The following is a 13,399-nucleotide window of genomic DNA, read 5'->3' on the forward strand; positions in this document are numbered from 1 at the left end:
CCATAAATCGGATTCAATGGCACTCTCATGAGATTTACTATAAGACACGGAGAGAAATTTTTTAGAAAAATTCTAGTGCTAGCACGGGAAGAGAAGCGCAAAGTGACGGCCAGGAAAAAATTCCAGTGCCGGCACTGGAAATTTTATTAGGGAAAACGCTAACTATTACCCGAATTTCTCTGAAAATTTCACAGAAATCCCCAGAAATTTTACCAGAAATACCAAGAAATTTTACCTTAAGAGCACTAGAATTTTTCACAGTCGGTGGATTATAATTTTTTCCAGTACGCGCACTAAAATTTTTCTAGAAACTTTCTCTCCGTGTATCTTCCACGAAATTGAAAAAAAAAATTCACAGTGTGTTAATGATTTCGAGAATTTAAATCATCAAATTTCCCAATTAAATCCGACAAGAAGAATTAAAAACAAATATTGAAAAACCCGTCTTTTTTACATTAATTTTTTGTAATTAAATAATGAAAATTGTTTAACCTTCGGAAACTTCATAATTATACATGACAGAAGGCACTGATATGCGAAATATCAATTCAAGAGCAATTTCCCTCTCATTTCATATGGTTTTTTGTGTAAAACTATGTTTCCATATTTTAATCTCCAATATAATTACACATATAACGCATTAATTGATTGAAACTTATCTAAATATAGCTCGTACCGAAGCTCAACACAAACATGATGAACGAGATCGAGCGAATACTCGATAATAAACCGTGCCGTCCACCGATGGTGTCCACTCTGGCGCTTAGATGACAATCGATCTGCCCCCACAGCAGTGCTGGGGGCAGTCTAGAGGACGGGGCGGGTAGCCCCAAGAGCGAAGCTGGCCACAGTCATGATCAGGAGCAGACCAAAGAAGTGACCAATAAACTACCATTCTGTGAGATACAGTGAGCCAACTTGACATACCATCCAAAGGCCAACGATAATTGTCGTTGGATATGTTGTTTATCTCAGGGTCCTCTCAATGGTACCCCCTTCGTCACATTATCCTGTTAAATTCATACCAAAATACTCGACGACAATACTTCGAAGTCACTCGAGACACTAAATTCAGCGCAATTTTAACGGGTATGAGGGATGAATAATTTGCAACAAAGGGATGTCTCCTATTTCCTTTCAATCCTTTTTACGATAGGATTTCATCCTCAACACGAATAATTAATGAATTAGTGAATTAATGATAAATTTTCTCTTATAAAATACAGTTTAGATCCTCAGACGTAGGATTTTTTGAGAATGAAAAATGCCCGGTGTTACTTGGGTTTCGTCATAGGACTTATCAATTTCGATTCCAATTTGCTGAATAAATAAAGTAGTCGAGGAGGCAAAGATATTCGCTAAACTGATCAATTCTATCCGGTGCTCTAGGAAATTAAAGGCAGACGGCGCGAGAGTGGGTGAAATTTTGTTTGTATCAATTCCCAGTATTCGAAATGAGGCAATCGAGAGCGCTACAGTTCGCTCAATATTACGTATGATTTGTTTTCGAGAAAGGGTGTCTGAAAATTTTTAGGAATTGTTGCATCGATTTCAATGAAATTTGGTGATCAATCGATAAGAGAAAATGATTAGAAAAGGATGGTATAGAAGTCAAGAGGTAACTTGATTTTTATAGTGCTTTATTGTCTGACGAATGAGCACATTATCCCTCCAACGTATTTTTAATCATTCATTGCTCACGTATAGATTTCGCAATAGACTAAACAATTACGCGAAGATGAAGGTGAAAAATAAATTAATAATAATTCGAAACAATTAACTAATTCTATTCAAGATTATAGTGACAGAGAACCAGATGATGAAGATTTGGGGAAAAAAAATTGAGATGAATTTCTAGTCGATAATAGGGTAAAAGTTGAAAAATCTATTCTCCCGATTATTATTAAATACAATAGGTGAAATAACGCAATGATAAAGTGAAATTTAAAAAACCCTAAATTAAATGATTAACACTATGAAATAAATTGCGCAGTGGTGCCCGGCCATAAAGTTTTTCAGCCAGACCGTTCTATCCGCTTGCGATAATGATCATAAAACAAATAAACGAACAAAAAAAAATAATTACTCAATAAAGAAATATTTAAAAATAATAGGAATATCAATATTTTACACGTAAAGAACAATAGGGCATAGGAGGATTTTCAATTTAATATAATAATATAATAATACGTTGAATCGCAACTTATAATATATTTTTTATCGCAAAACAATCTAATCTTACGAGAATAATGAAGAAAAATTAATAAATAACGGTCACACGAAAGCACCGATGCAGAAAGTCGAGGAATCGCTTTAGACTGCCTTACGACCTCAAGGGAGAGGGTGGGAGAAATTATATTAAAAAAATTGTAATATGTAAAGAACGAAAAAAAAAACAGATTATCTTTTAAAAAATTCAGCTTTAGCCATGCAAGCAATGATGGAAGAGACAGATAACGCGAAAAACCCATTTCATTAGCAAATTTCTCCGAGTATTATTATCTTTCGTCTTTCGCGAAGCTTTGCAGCCTTCCTTAGATTTCTATAAAGACGTACATAATCTTCTCATGACTCGATTAACTACCAGTCTCGATGAATTATCCCCATATTACCAGAGACGATATAGACGGATGAATGAAAAGGGTAAAGAAATCGGGGTTGATCCATATTCATGGATGATTAGATTATTTTCAAACGAAATCATCTTGACTATCTTTCAGGCGTGTAGCAACCCAATCAAATAATTACCAGTTTTCACGATTTTTCTTGATAATTGATAGCGTATTTTCACGATTTTATAGATTATTGAAGTTGCATAGAAATTTTTCAACGCGAACTGACAAATGAGGAACACGAAATACCGATGTTTTCAACTATCATACTCATCTAGAACATATCCAAGTTTAATCATTAGAGAGAATTAAGAAACTTTAATCAATCGTTATTAAGGAAAATAAATCATGACGTCGGTGTCTCATTTTCCTCGGATTGACGTTCGTGATTGATGATTAAAATTTTGATTTGCCATTCGATGTACTGAGAAGCCCATCATGAATATAATTCTAATCAAAATACGTTACACTACAAAATTGCAAACGTCATCAGCTTGTTTGATGGTCACGAGAATAATTGGAGGAGTGATGCTCGTGACTACTTGTGTCATTACGAAAGGACTTTGTTATAATTGACAGCAGGAACTAGCAGTATTGTACATCGAATCGAATATTTCATTCAGCGGAATAGTCCTGACAATTTATCACCTCTCAAGCACCAATAAGAATCAGACCGCGGACTTTCTAGTGAATTAGAATAAATTGATTGAGAAAAATACGATGAAAAAGACGTCTTATTCCATTCGATACATCATGTCGCACTCGAGGAATGACAAATTGGCGTTTCATTCAGTCGAATCAACCGGAAATACGAATCAATGAAGCATTGCTGCGATATTAATGAAAAACAACTGTATAAACTAATTGTGTTTTTTAATGTAAAACGTTCATTTTTTACCAGCGTCGACACTTGTACATTATTGTATGTGTTCATGTATATGGTTTAACGATGACACGAAACAAGAATGAAATTTATATTATAATCAGTGGGTCACTGGCACGACATTTGATACCTTGACGTCGATGGTGCAGTGAAATAATGCGATGATAAATAATTTTAAAAAGAAACAAAAAAAAACATAATGAAAAAATATTGTTTTTCAAGTTGTTACATCAACAATGCCAATTGTTTAATAAAGTTTCAATCGCGGTGGAATGAGAGTGCGAACAAATATTTGTCATTGTTATTAATTGCAATTTGTACCTTGTCTCAGATTTTCTGCATTCCCATTATCGCAAAAATCATCGGTACGACTCTTGATTAATTAGAAGAGATTCACAAACAAGTGACGCACGTAGTCAATTTCAATGAGTAACATCTGACATTCAATCTCACGATAAAAGTTTATTTTGGCAGCAAATAATTTTTTCTTCTGTTGAGTATCAGAGCTCATTAAAATTAAGGATTAATCTTACATTCTATTTAACAATAATAACGTCAGGCATGAGGATGATAACGAGATGATTGATGATCGATGGATTTTAACAATGTGACTAGTGCACTGAGAGAAAAATTGACATGTTATAACAAAAATAATTTCTTGACTGAAGTACATCGCACACGTATTCGATCAATTCATGGTAAATTTTTGGCAAAAAACTAGTGACCTTCGAATTGTTGAAGTGTAATACTGAATGAAAAGATAGCCCTTCCAGTAGAATCTTTTTTTTTCGTATTCAGGCGTGGGAGACGGATATAAGTGGGAATCATGTGTAGAGGGGATTCCCACCAGAGGATAAACTTATGCTGGAAGGCCTATTCGAGATGTTAACTAGGCGCGAGGTGGCGCTGATGCTTTAACATGGCCAACATAAAACGTTTCGAATGAAATCAACAAAAATTGTATTAGGGGAAGCTTCGCATTGATACACACAATTGGGGCTTGTCTCTGACTCGATTATGTTCCTCAATAATAAATGGGTTTTTACTCCATTTATCCCCTTAGGACTTGAAAGTGAAAAATTTGAGTGAAAAATTTCAGTCGGAAAATATTATGTCAGCAATCTTGTAAGCTCCAGCGCCGCCACTGCTCAATTTAGCATCGCGAATAGTATATTTCGGTATTTAGCATCGCGAATAATATATTTCGGTACAAGTGCGACGGGGTTTTTACGAGTGTGAAGCTGAAGGCCCGCGGCGAAACCGAGGGGTGCCAATCGCACAAGCTGAAAAATCCCCATCGCACATGTCTCGAACTGTATTGTTTGCTAGTGATGTTACGTTCAACGAGTGCTGCCCTTTTCGTTTACAAGTAAACGAAAAGACATTTCGTTTACGAGTGAAGGAAAAGGCACTTTACGACACTATGCCCGATAAATCGCGGTTTTTCGGGCCCAGCGGCATAAAATATTGAATGTCACACGGCGATAATACTTTTAATTCGTCGTAAAACTTTTAAAGATCATTTTCCCAATTTTTTTTTCAAATCTGAACGTAATAAAAGCGGCCATTAACTCCTTTTGAATGAATAAATGAATACATAATGATCAAAAATAATATGCAGAAATGAGTATTCCCAGTGACAGGAAATAAACGATTTCGTGAGGCAAAACATTCTCACTTTATCGTGAAATGTTCATGTTCAAGTCATGAACACTTCACGGAATTCTTACGTTATCTGAATTATTATGCGGAATTCATGTCTCAAGCAATTTATCTTCAAGAGGGGAAATATTTCGCCCAAGAAACTAGTTTTGTGATATTATACCGATATTTCTCTCAAAGTGAATTCCCTACCCTCTCTAATATTAACCATTATATTCAGTTTTCACACATGGGTAGATTGACCTGCCAAAAAACATTCGACTCCAGTAGAATCGAAAATGTTAAGAATAATAAGTACATGATTAAACAGGCAATACCAACTCGTTTGTTCAATTGAAATTTGTAGTACGCTGTGACACTGAAGAATCCAATAACGCACACAATGATCGAGAGAACACTGAATGTAATAGCGCCAGATTCAATGACAATGTCCGATCCAGACATGACTGATTTAATTATCCATGGCAATCCGAGACACATGAGGATGTCCAGTGTATTGGCACCCAGTGTATTACTCATCGCCATGTCTCCATTCCCTACAAGAAAATAATCTCAATGAGCATGATGAATGCAAGAGGAACCAATTGCCTCTGACTCGAGGGGTCACTCACTTCGTAATTAAGTCCCACCATAATTTGAAAATGAAGTTGATTTCACGCGTTTATAGTGTGGACTTTAATGGCTTCGATGCCGAAAAGTTTTGATGTCGTTGACTTTAAGCGTTATGTGACATTGTTTCGTGACTGCGATTGACTTTGAATGATTGTATACATGAGAGATAAAATATTTCAGGAGCAATTAAGCCGTGGAGGTCACGGAGGAAGAATGTAATAAACGAGAGGAGGTTGGACAACATGGGTGATTGAATGAATTGAATGAATTTTCAAAATTTGGTCACCAAAACATAGTAATCTGAAGTAAATAATGACGAAAAACGATGCGTTAATAAATAATGAAATTCTGAACTTTGCATTGCAAAGCAAGTTTTCACATGCATAATTCTACAGTTAAATTTTCCGTATTTGAATGATGCAAGTAATTTCGAACTTTTGCTCTATTGATTTTGATTGATTTCTTTGACTCCGAAAGCCTCCACCGTAATTTGCGAGATGATTTCGAAATATTGAAATCACTCAATTCTACTCTATTCACGTCAAATCACTGATTTTGCTTTTATGAGTACTGTGATTTTACGCAACTTCTTCACGAATTCCAGAAGTGAGTATTTCTTCGTCCTGACCATAAATCTCAATTGACGAGTGATAAATTAGTACATTAGTCAAACACCGTTTTCAGACAGTTGAAGAAAAATTAGATTCGTCACTCGGGCGAAAAAACTTTTCTGACTCGTGTAAACTCTCACACTCGTTCGAATAGAATATTACGGCACAAGTGAAAAATAGTACATTTCGATAGTAGGGCGCATAAATTTTTTTTTGGCAAATATGAGTCCGTGTATCGAACAATATTTTTTGCCACGAGGGTCGTAATTTTCCGTTACATTGATTGTAAACGGCGTCGGTATGGACACGAAGTGTACGTCAAATATTATTTTACAGACAGTGAGATGAAAAACAAGTTTCCACTAAAATCCCAACAAGGGATCTACTTGTGACACCGAAATATTTGTTTTGGTCATAAACATCGTTGCTGAAGAAATTCCTCGATAGAGTAGTATATTTCTAACCTAGGGAGGGAAAATAAAGGATCCTCAGCCACCAGTGCAATTACCAGCCGAGCCGAAGGCGAGGTTGGTAAGCACGCGGCTGAGGGTCCTTTATTTTACTTCCCGTGGTTAGAACGTGATTTTCCGTCTCGGCGTAGACGCAAAGTCAGAGTTCCCTCCCGCGAAGCGAGAGGGAAATGTAACTTTGCGCCCGCCGGGACGGAAAATCAATTTATCTCTCACACGGAGAGAAATTCTTTAGAAAAATGCTAGTGCGAGCGCGTGAAAAATGGCGCAAAGTGACGGCCAGGGGGAAATCCCAGTGCTGACACTGGAAATTTTATAAATTAATTTTTCACTGACATCCCCAGAAATTGAACCAGAATCCCCTAGAAATTTTACCTCAACAGCACTAGAATTTTCCATAGACGGTCCATTGCGATTTTTTCCAATATTCGCACTCGAATTTTTCTAAAGAATTTCTCTCCATGCACAAAAATAGCAACAGACTTTTCTCTCCAAATGAAACGGTCACAAAACAACTTTCAAGATCAATCAATGCTCGTCTTTCATTATCTCGATCTGATGTCTGTTGTTTACATACGATTGCGTGAAAAACGACTGAACGAAGTAATCGGGACACCCCCTGGATTCACCAGATTTAGTGAATCGTAAAAGACAGACTGAAAACTTGGACAATGACCTCGATGATTATCACTCAGTGATAATAATAAGGAAATGGGAATTACCTTGTCTTGACAGTATGACGATGGACACAAGCTCGGGCATATTTCCTCCAGCAGATAGAAAGGTGATTCCCATTATCGAATCGGTAATTCCGAGGGTATCCCCCACGATAGTCATCATCCAACTGACCAAGTATGAAGACACGGCGATCCAGGCAACACACATAATGAATGTCAGTGGATACCAGTTCTTGAAATTTTTCCATCGTGTGTCGGGAATAGTCAGAAAGAGGATGAGCTTCAGGGGCCAGGTGAATACGAACCAAATTCGAGTCAAGACACCACCACTTGGACAATTCAATGGTGAAGCTACAATAATAATTGGTTCTTAAATCGAGGAGTTAATGGGAATCCCCTCAATTTATCATTATTTATGGATGAATATTCTCAAATTATTTTAAGGTGAATCCCCCTGAAATTTGAAAGTCTGTTGTGGCAAAATAAACCTATGAAGCGACTTTTTATATATACCAGTAACGAAGTGGTAAAACGGTTTAAGGGGAGACTACTATGAGTTGTAAAAGTCGTGGGTTATTGGAGTGAGACTTTTCATACGTTGAAGATCGATTATATAGATCTGAAAACGAATAATTAGTGCAAAAAAAAATGTTTTTTATTGTTCGTTTGCCCGAAAACGCTTAAAATGTCAAAAGCAGTCGAGGGCCTCCAATTTTTGAGCTACGAAGGATTTTTTTTTTTTCAAATTTTCGGAAAAATATGTGGAATAACAATTACAAGCTATTTTTTCAATTCGCCTCTTACATGGCTAAATTTGCTTTTTTTGTATTTTTTATATATCAAAGAGCGCCACAATTTCCATACGCTTCCACAACCCCAGATTTTCATGTTTCCGGGCGGTACCCCTTAAATATCCCAGGACAATCGAACCCAAAAGTCGGTCCCTACGGATCTTCGAAAAAAATTCTAAATGATTTAATTTATTACATTCTCATAAGTTATTGAGTTTTTCTATCCTCATGTGTTGTTGATGCAGGCAACAGTAACTGTTTGAATCAAATAAGAAATTATTTCTTAATTAATTTTTTGAATTAAATACGACATGCTTTCACGAATTTTCCATTTTTTTAGAGTTGAATATCGCAGAAACTATATAGTAGAAAATTTTACAAAAAATTCACTATAGCCGGAATTTATCAATCTATCACGGATTAATTTTTTAAGCACATCATAAAGACTGTCTTCTCATAAGATGGAAAAATCAAGTTCGGGGGGACCCTTAACGCCCATGTGGTCTATGTCTCGCATGCTAGGAGCCCGGATTTCATTGTTTATTATCTCTAAAATTCCAAAACAATTATAAACATTATCTATGAAAAACATGGGGACAATCTCAAGATAAACATTCTTTCTAGAGATATACCTCAATGGTTGAATGCATAGGAACCATTGGACACTTCATGGTGAAGCTAGAGTAATGATCGAGTTTCTTTTGAAGAGAAAGTGATATGAATCTGTCAATTCGGGATTGAGTAGACAGAATTTACCAAACTTTGTTCCATCCGTGCATCAAATTTCTTAGGAGAATTATTTTAACGCCGCCGATATCTCAATTTTTTCGTTTTGAAGACATTCATCATTACTTTCGGATGTAAATAAATGGACGATTCTACGGACAAGCGACAACAATAATTGTTTTCCAACAAACGAGTGAATATGAATCTCTTCATTTATGACTGAATTATTAAAATCATCAAACCTGGTTCTACGTATTCGTCAAACTTCTCCGGACAACTACTGTAGCTTTTTCCCTCCTCCATCTCTTTCCTCTTAATATGTTGAATACTCTTCCTATACTCCACAACCAAATCCCCGTGAACAAAGGGTTTGTAACTTCCGGTTGGCATATCCTCATGCTCAGATCTGCGTTCTATCAATAAATTTTCCTCATTCATATCGGGAGAGCAAAAAATTATCAAGATAATCCACAAAAGAAATACCATTTTCATTCTGAAGTTCAGATCTCTTCCTGAACAGTTCCTTAATCTTCTTCGTGCAGTATATAACTTTATTGTTAAGAAATAAAAGTGTGAAATATCCGGTGAATAAAATAATGAGAACCAGAGACTCGTACCACCTGATTTTGCCATCCCACATGACAATCACCAGAGCACTCACCGAGAAAACATAAATAATGCAATCCCTCGAGAGAATCCATGAGTCAAGTTGAATGGCCTGAGATCCCAAGAGAAACAAAAATATGAAATTGAAAATTCATTCTCTTCGACTTCTGCCAGCCATAACGGTCACACGGAGAGAAATATTCAGTAAAAATTATGGAACGGACGTTTTCCGGCAGTTTTTATAGGAATGGAAGAGAAGAAATCTGAAACGTTCAGTGGATTTTCAGGTTCATCACCGAACAAAGTACGAAATTGTCACGTAATTTTTCCCGAAGAAGTAAAATCTTACAGAAACTTCCCGACTTATTATACCTCCAAAATCAAAAATACTTGAACGTTCAACATTTTTTATGAAGCTAGTGAGTTATTTCAACGTTCCGTTCCGTAAAATTTCTCAATCGTTGGGGAAAAAATTACGGAACGATTTGTGGTCTCCACAGCGGTGAGTCATCAGACGGGTGGTTAATTTTTACGGAATAAATCGTAGAATTTACGTGGCGATTCGTACAATTTCAGTTCCGACCCACGCTTTTTATTGAATTTTATTTCGCTCACGGATTACGTTTCGAACCGTAATTTTTACGTTTTTTTTCTAGTCATTTTTATTGAATTTTTCTCTCCGTGCATCCATACGGTTTACGTGAATTTATTCATAAGAAAAAAGCACAAAAATGAATTGTAGAAATGAATTGAAATGAATCGAATTGAAACTTATTGCGAGGGGCTACAGTATTAGAAATTTGTTGAAATTTCATGGAAGATATTCACGGAAATTCATGAGTTTTCAGTGGGACTGAGACGGAAATTTCACAACTTGATTGACTTTTTAGTGGAACATGAATATTTAGAAACAAAATGACATAAATTTTCAATTTTTCCCTGAATTTTCCCGATTTTTCTGGATGTTCACAGAATAATTGAACAGCAAATCAATGGAATATTTGATTTTTCAATGACACGATTTCCTGAAATTTCAGTGGAACTTGAACACGATAAAAATTTCCGGAATTTGGCACATAAAATTCAAACGAAAATTTTTAACAGTGTACTACTTCCGAAATCACGGTGCCACTCTGCGATAACATCAATCCGAAATCACGTTGAAATCGTGTGAAATCCTCGAAATCAATGAAATCACGTGTGTTCAATTCTCTGAAATAATTTCTGAAAACTCGCTGAAGTCTCCAACTCATGCCGAAGTCATTTGAAATCAGTGACTATTTTGTAAGAGAATGCAACGAAGTTAATATCGGTGATTGGTGTTTATTTAAACAGGAAAAATACTCTACTTGCTTACTAGGATTTTATAGAGGGGAGAGGATTTTATAGATTTTATATTTTTATAACATATTTGTTTTGGTATTCTTTTGAGCTCTGTTATGCCCTTAACATCATTGGACACTAAAATTCAATAAATTGCGACGAAGAACTTCGAGTGGATTCGAAACGTCACAGAAAGAATTTATTATTGTGATTCTTCCTTACGAATAAATTACCGTAAACCGGATGGATGACCGTTACGACTGGGAGAAGTTGAAGAGAAGAAAATAATTGACACGCTTAGAATTTTCTGAGAAACAACTGAAAGTTGTTTCTAAAACTTCAATAACATGATCGCTATCACTATAATGTCTCGCCTCCACTTAAGCCTAATCACCCGAGAAATGATTTAAATACCTGAGCAGCGGATAGCGCACCGAAAGCCGGCGTTGCGAAGGTATTGAATACAGCCCCTCCGACAACAGTTCCAACCCCGAGATCCGATTCCGTAACGAAGGTCCCCACAACATTGACAAACAACTCGGGAAAACAACTGGCAGTTGCTAGGAACGTAGCCCCAGCTACATCAGCACTGATCTTGAGTTCCGCACAGATAATATCCAAAGCCGGCAGAAGGTAGTCATTGCAGACATATGCAGTGAGTAGAAAACAGTAGAACCCGAAGAATGCATGAAATAGTACAGCTCCATTTCTCCGCTGTTCAGCAGTAAATAAGTCAGTAGGAAATTCCTCCATGGAGTGTGCCGAGCAGTTCGCCTCGTGCGCACTATCTGAAGTGTTTGTCAATGTCAAGAAATTCGAGTAATTTCTGCCCTCATCTGTCCACTGTTTCGAGGCTATTCCCAACGGATGATTAATTATTTTGATTCTCAAGGTGGTGATTTAATTCTTTAGCAGGTGCATCTAGACAGATGGCTACATACCTTCATTGCTTCCACTAGCTCCAATACGCACGAATAAAACAACTAGAAGTGTGATACTAAGTTGATGCGAGCTAATAGTCATTGTTATCTACGATCTTTCTCTCAGGCACACATGGATATGCCAGAAAACCTAAGTAGTAATAAATGAGGTAGAAAAAGTAAAAATCATCGGTTTATACGACACAACGGTACAACACTAGACTGCTTCATTGAAAAGGAAAAAGCATATCGTACAAATTGCTGATTACACCCCCCCTCCGACCTGTACCGATACTCGTACAAGGTTTTATCTATAATTTGTCAACGAGGGAACTACTGCAAAATGCGATAATGTCGTTTTGGAGGGGTTTTTGTGATAATGAAGGCATTTTGGGAATTTCGAATGGTGATAATGATCTTCTGTGATTTTTTTTTTCATTATTTATAATTTGTTTTTGGTTTTAAGTGCAAGCGGATGGATTTCGGGAGAGATGGAGATGGGATTCTCGGGAGTGGAGAACTAGCATTATTGATGACAATGAACAATCGTGCTTTAGTTTTTAAATGTCAGTATGAAATGAACTTCAAACAGCGCCAGTCGGATGAACTAAGTGGGAAGCGGCAGTAATAATTGCGCTTTTTCAAGGAGAGGGGGAATGTGAAACTATCAATTTATGAGTGAAGTGATTAAAGCTCGTTCTATCCGTTGAACTAATTTCTCAGGACAATTACCAGTGGCTCGTCGACTGCATCTCTTTCCTCCTGAAGGCATTTTCGAAATTCATGCAGCTAGAAAATTGAAAATTGAAAATTGATTTTCTCGCGGAGAGAAAACCCTAGGCAAAATTAGTGTGCTCTTTGTCAACCCATGGGATCAAACCATGGTCGCCAATAAATTCGGAAGTGGCACGCAAATTTTTAAGGGAATCCCACGAAAAAGTAGCGCAAGATCTTCAAAAGTTAGAGCGCCACATTCGAATTTTAGGCTGAACCACACGGAGAGAAATATTCAATAAAAATTACGTATCTTTTCCGTAATTCCGGAGCGAAATGTGGGTGTAGGAAATTTTACGGAACTGTCAAGGCATTTTTCCGGAGCGTTCCGTAATTTTTAGCTGAATCTCTTGTGAAAAATTACGATACCGTCACTTAAATTTTCTGAGTCAATTCCGTAATCGGTGAGTGAAGTGAGAGTTCTGTAATTTTTACTCAACATTTCTCTCCGCGCATCTAAATTTTTTCTGTAACTCCTATTTGGTCACGGCTAGTATGTAGCTCACTAATTTTTAAAGAGACTCACACGAGATTGCCATGTATTTTTCTCTCTGCGTAATGACTTACATTGAAAGGAATACTATATTGTCTTGCACTTTTTCGTACCCACTCGTGCTACATCCTATTTTCTGTAAAACCTCTGCAGGATCATTCTTCGATGGTACAGTAAAAATGAGGTGTTCATTTTTGCCCGGCGTGCGTAAAGTTAAGGGTCATGTATAATAGAATTTT

At 36.6% G+C, this 13,399-nt stretch overlaps 2 protein-coding genes across 6 annotated transcripts in view; one reads left to right on the forward strand and one right to left on the reverse strand.

The window, feature by feature from the left end:
* Positions 1–3,788, forward strand: part of LOC107040503 (voltage-gated potassium channel subunit beta-2) — a 27,482-nt gene extending 23,694 nt beyond the window's left edge. For all 5 annotated transcript variants that reach the window (XM_015260615.1, XM_015260616.1, XM_015260617.1 and 2 more), the window contains one exon: positions 670–3,788. In XM_015260615.1, coding sequence (XP_015116101.1) covers positions 670–771 — 102 coding nt within the window. In that variant the 3' untranslated portion in view covers positions 772–3,788. The remainder of the gene's footprint in view (positions 1–669) is intronic.
* Positions 3,469–11,996, reverse strand: LOC107040502 (sodium/potassium/calcium exchanger 4). The gene is made up of 6 exons (XM_015260612.1): positions 11,915–11,996; positions 11,388–11,827; positions 9,528–9,762; positions 9,287–9,457; positions 7,573–7,878; positions 3,469–5,693 (listed from the first exon to the last, which is right to left on the reverse strand). Exons 1-6 carry the CDS (start codon positions 11,994–11,996, stop codon positions 5,374–5,376), a joined length of 1,554 nt encoding a protein of 517 aa, XP_015116098.1. The 3' UTR covers positions 3,469–5,373.
* Between the last annotated feature and the right edge of the window lie 1,403 nt (positions 11,997–13,399).

Source organism: Diachasma alloeum, unplaced genomic scaffold, assembly GCF_001412515.2.
Source record: "Diachasma alloeum isolate Michigan unplaced genomic scaffold, Dall2.0 Dall_scaffold_00336, whole genome shotgun sequence".
Classification (NCBI taxonomy): domain Eukaryota; kingdom Metazoa; phylum Arthropoda; class Insecta; order Hymenoptera; family Braconidae; genus Diachasma; species Diachasma alloeum.

Coding starts and splice junctions, on each gene's coding strand:
- LOC107040502 (XM_015260612.1), bottom strand. CDS start 11,996: ATGACTATTAGCTCGCATCAACTTAGTATCACACTTCTAGTTGTTTTA. Junction 9,763..11,387: donor GTGCGCTATCCGCTGCTCAG/GTATTTAAATCA, acceptor TTGGGATCTCAG/GCCATTCAACTTGACTCATG. Junction 9,458..9,527: donor TGAACTTCAGAATGAAAATG/GTATTTCTTTTG, acceptor ATTTATTGATAG/AACGCAGATCTGAGCATGAG.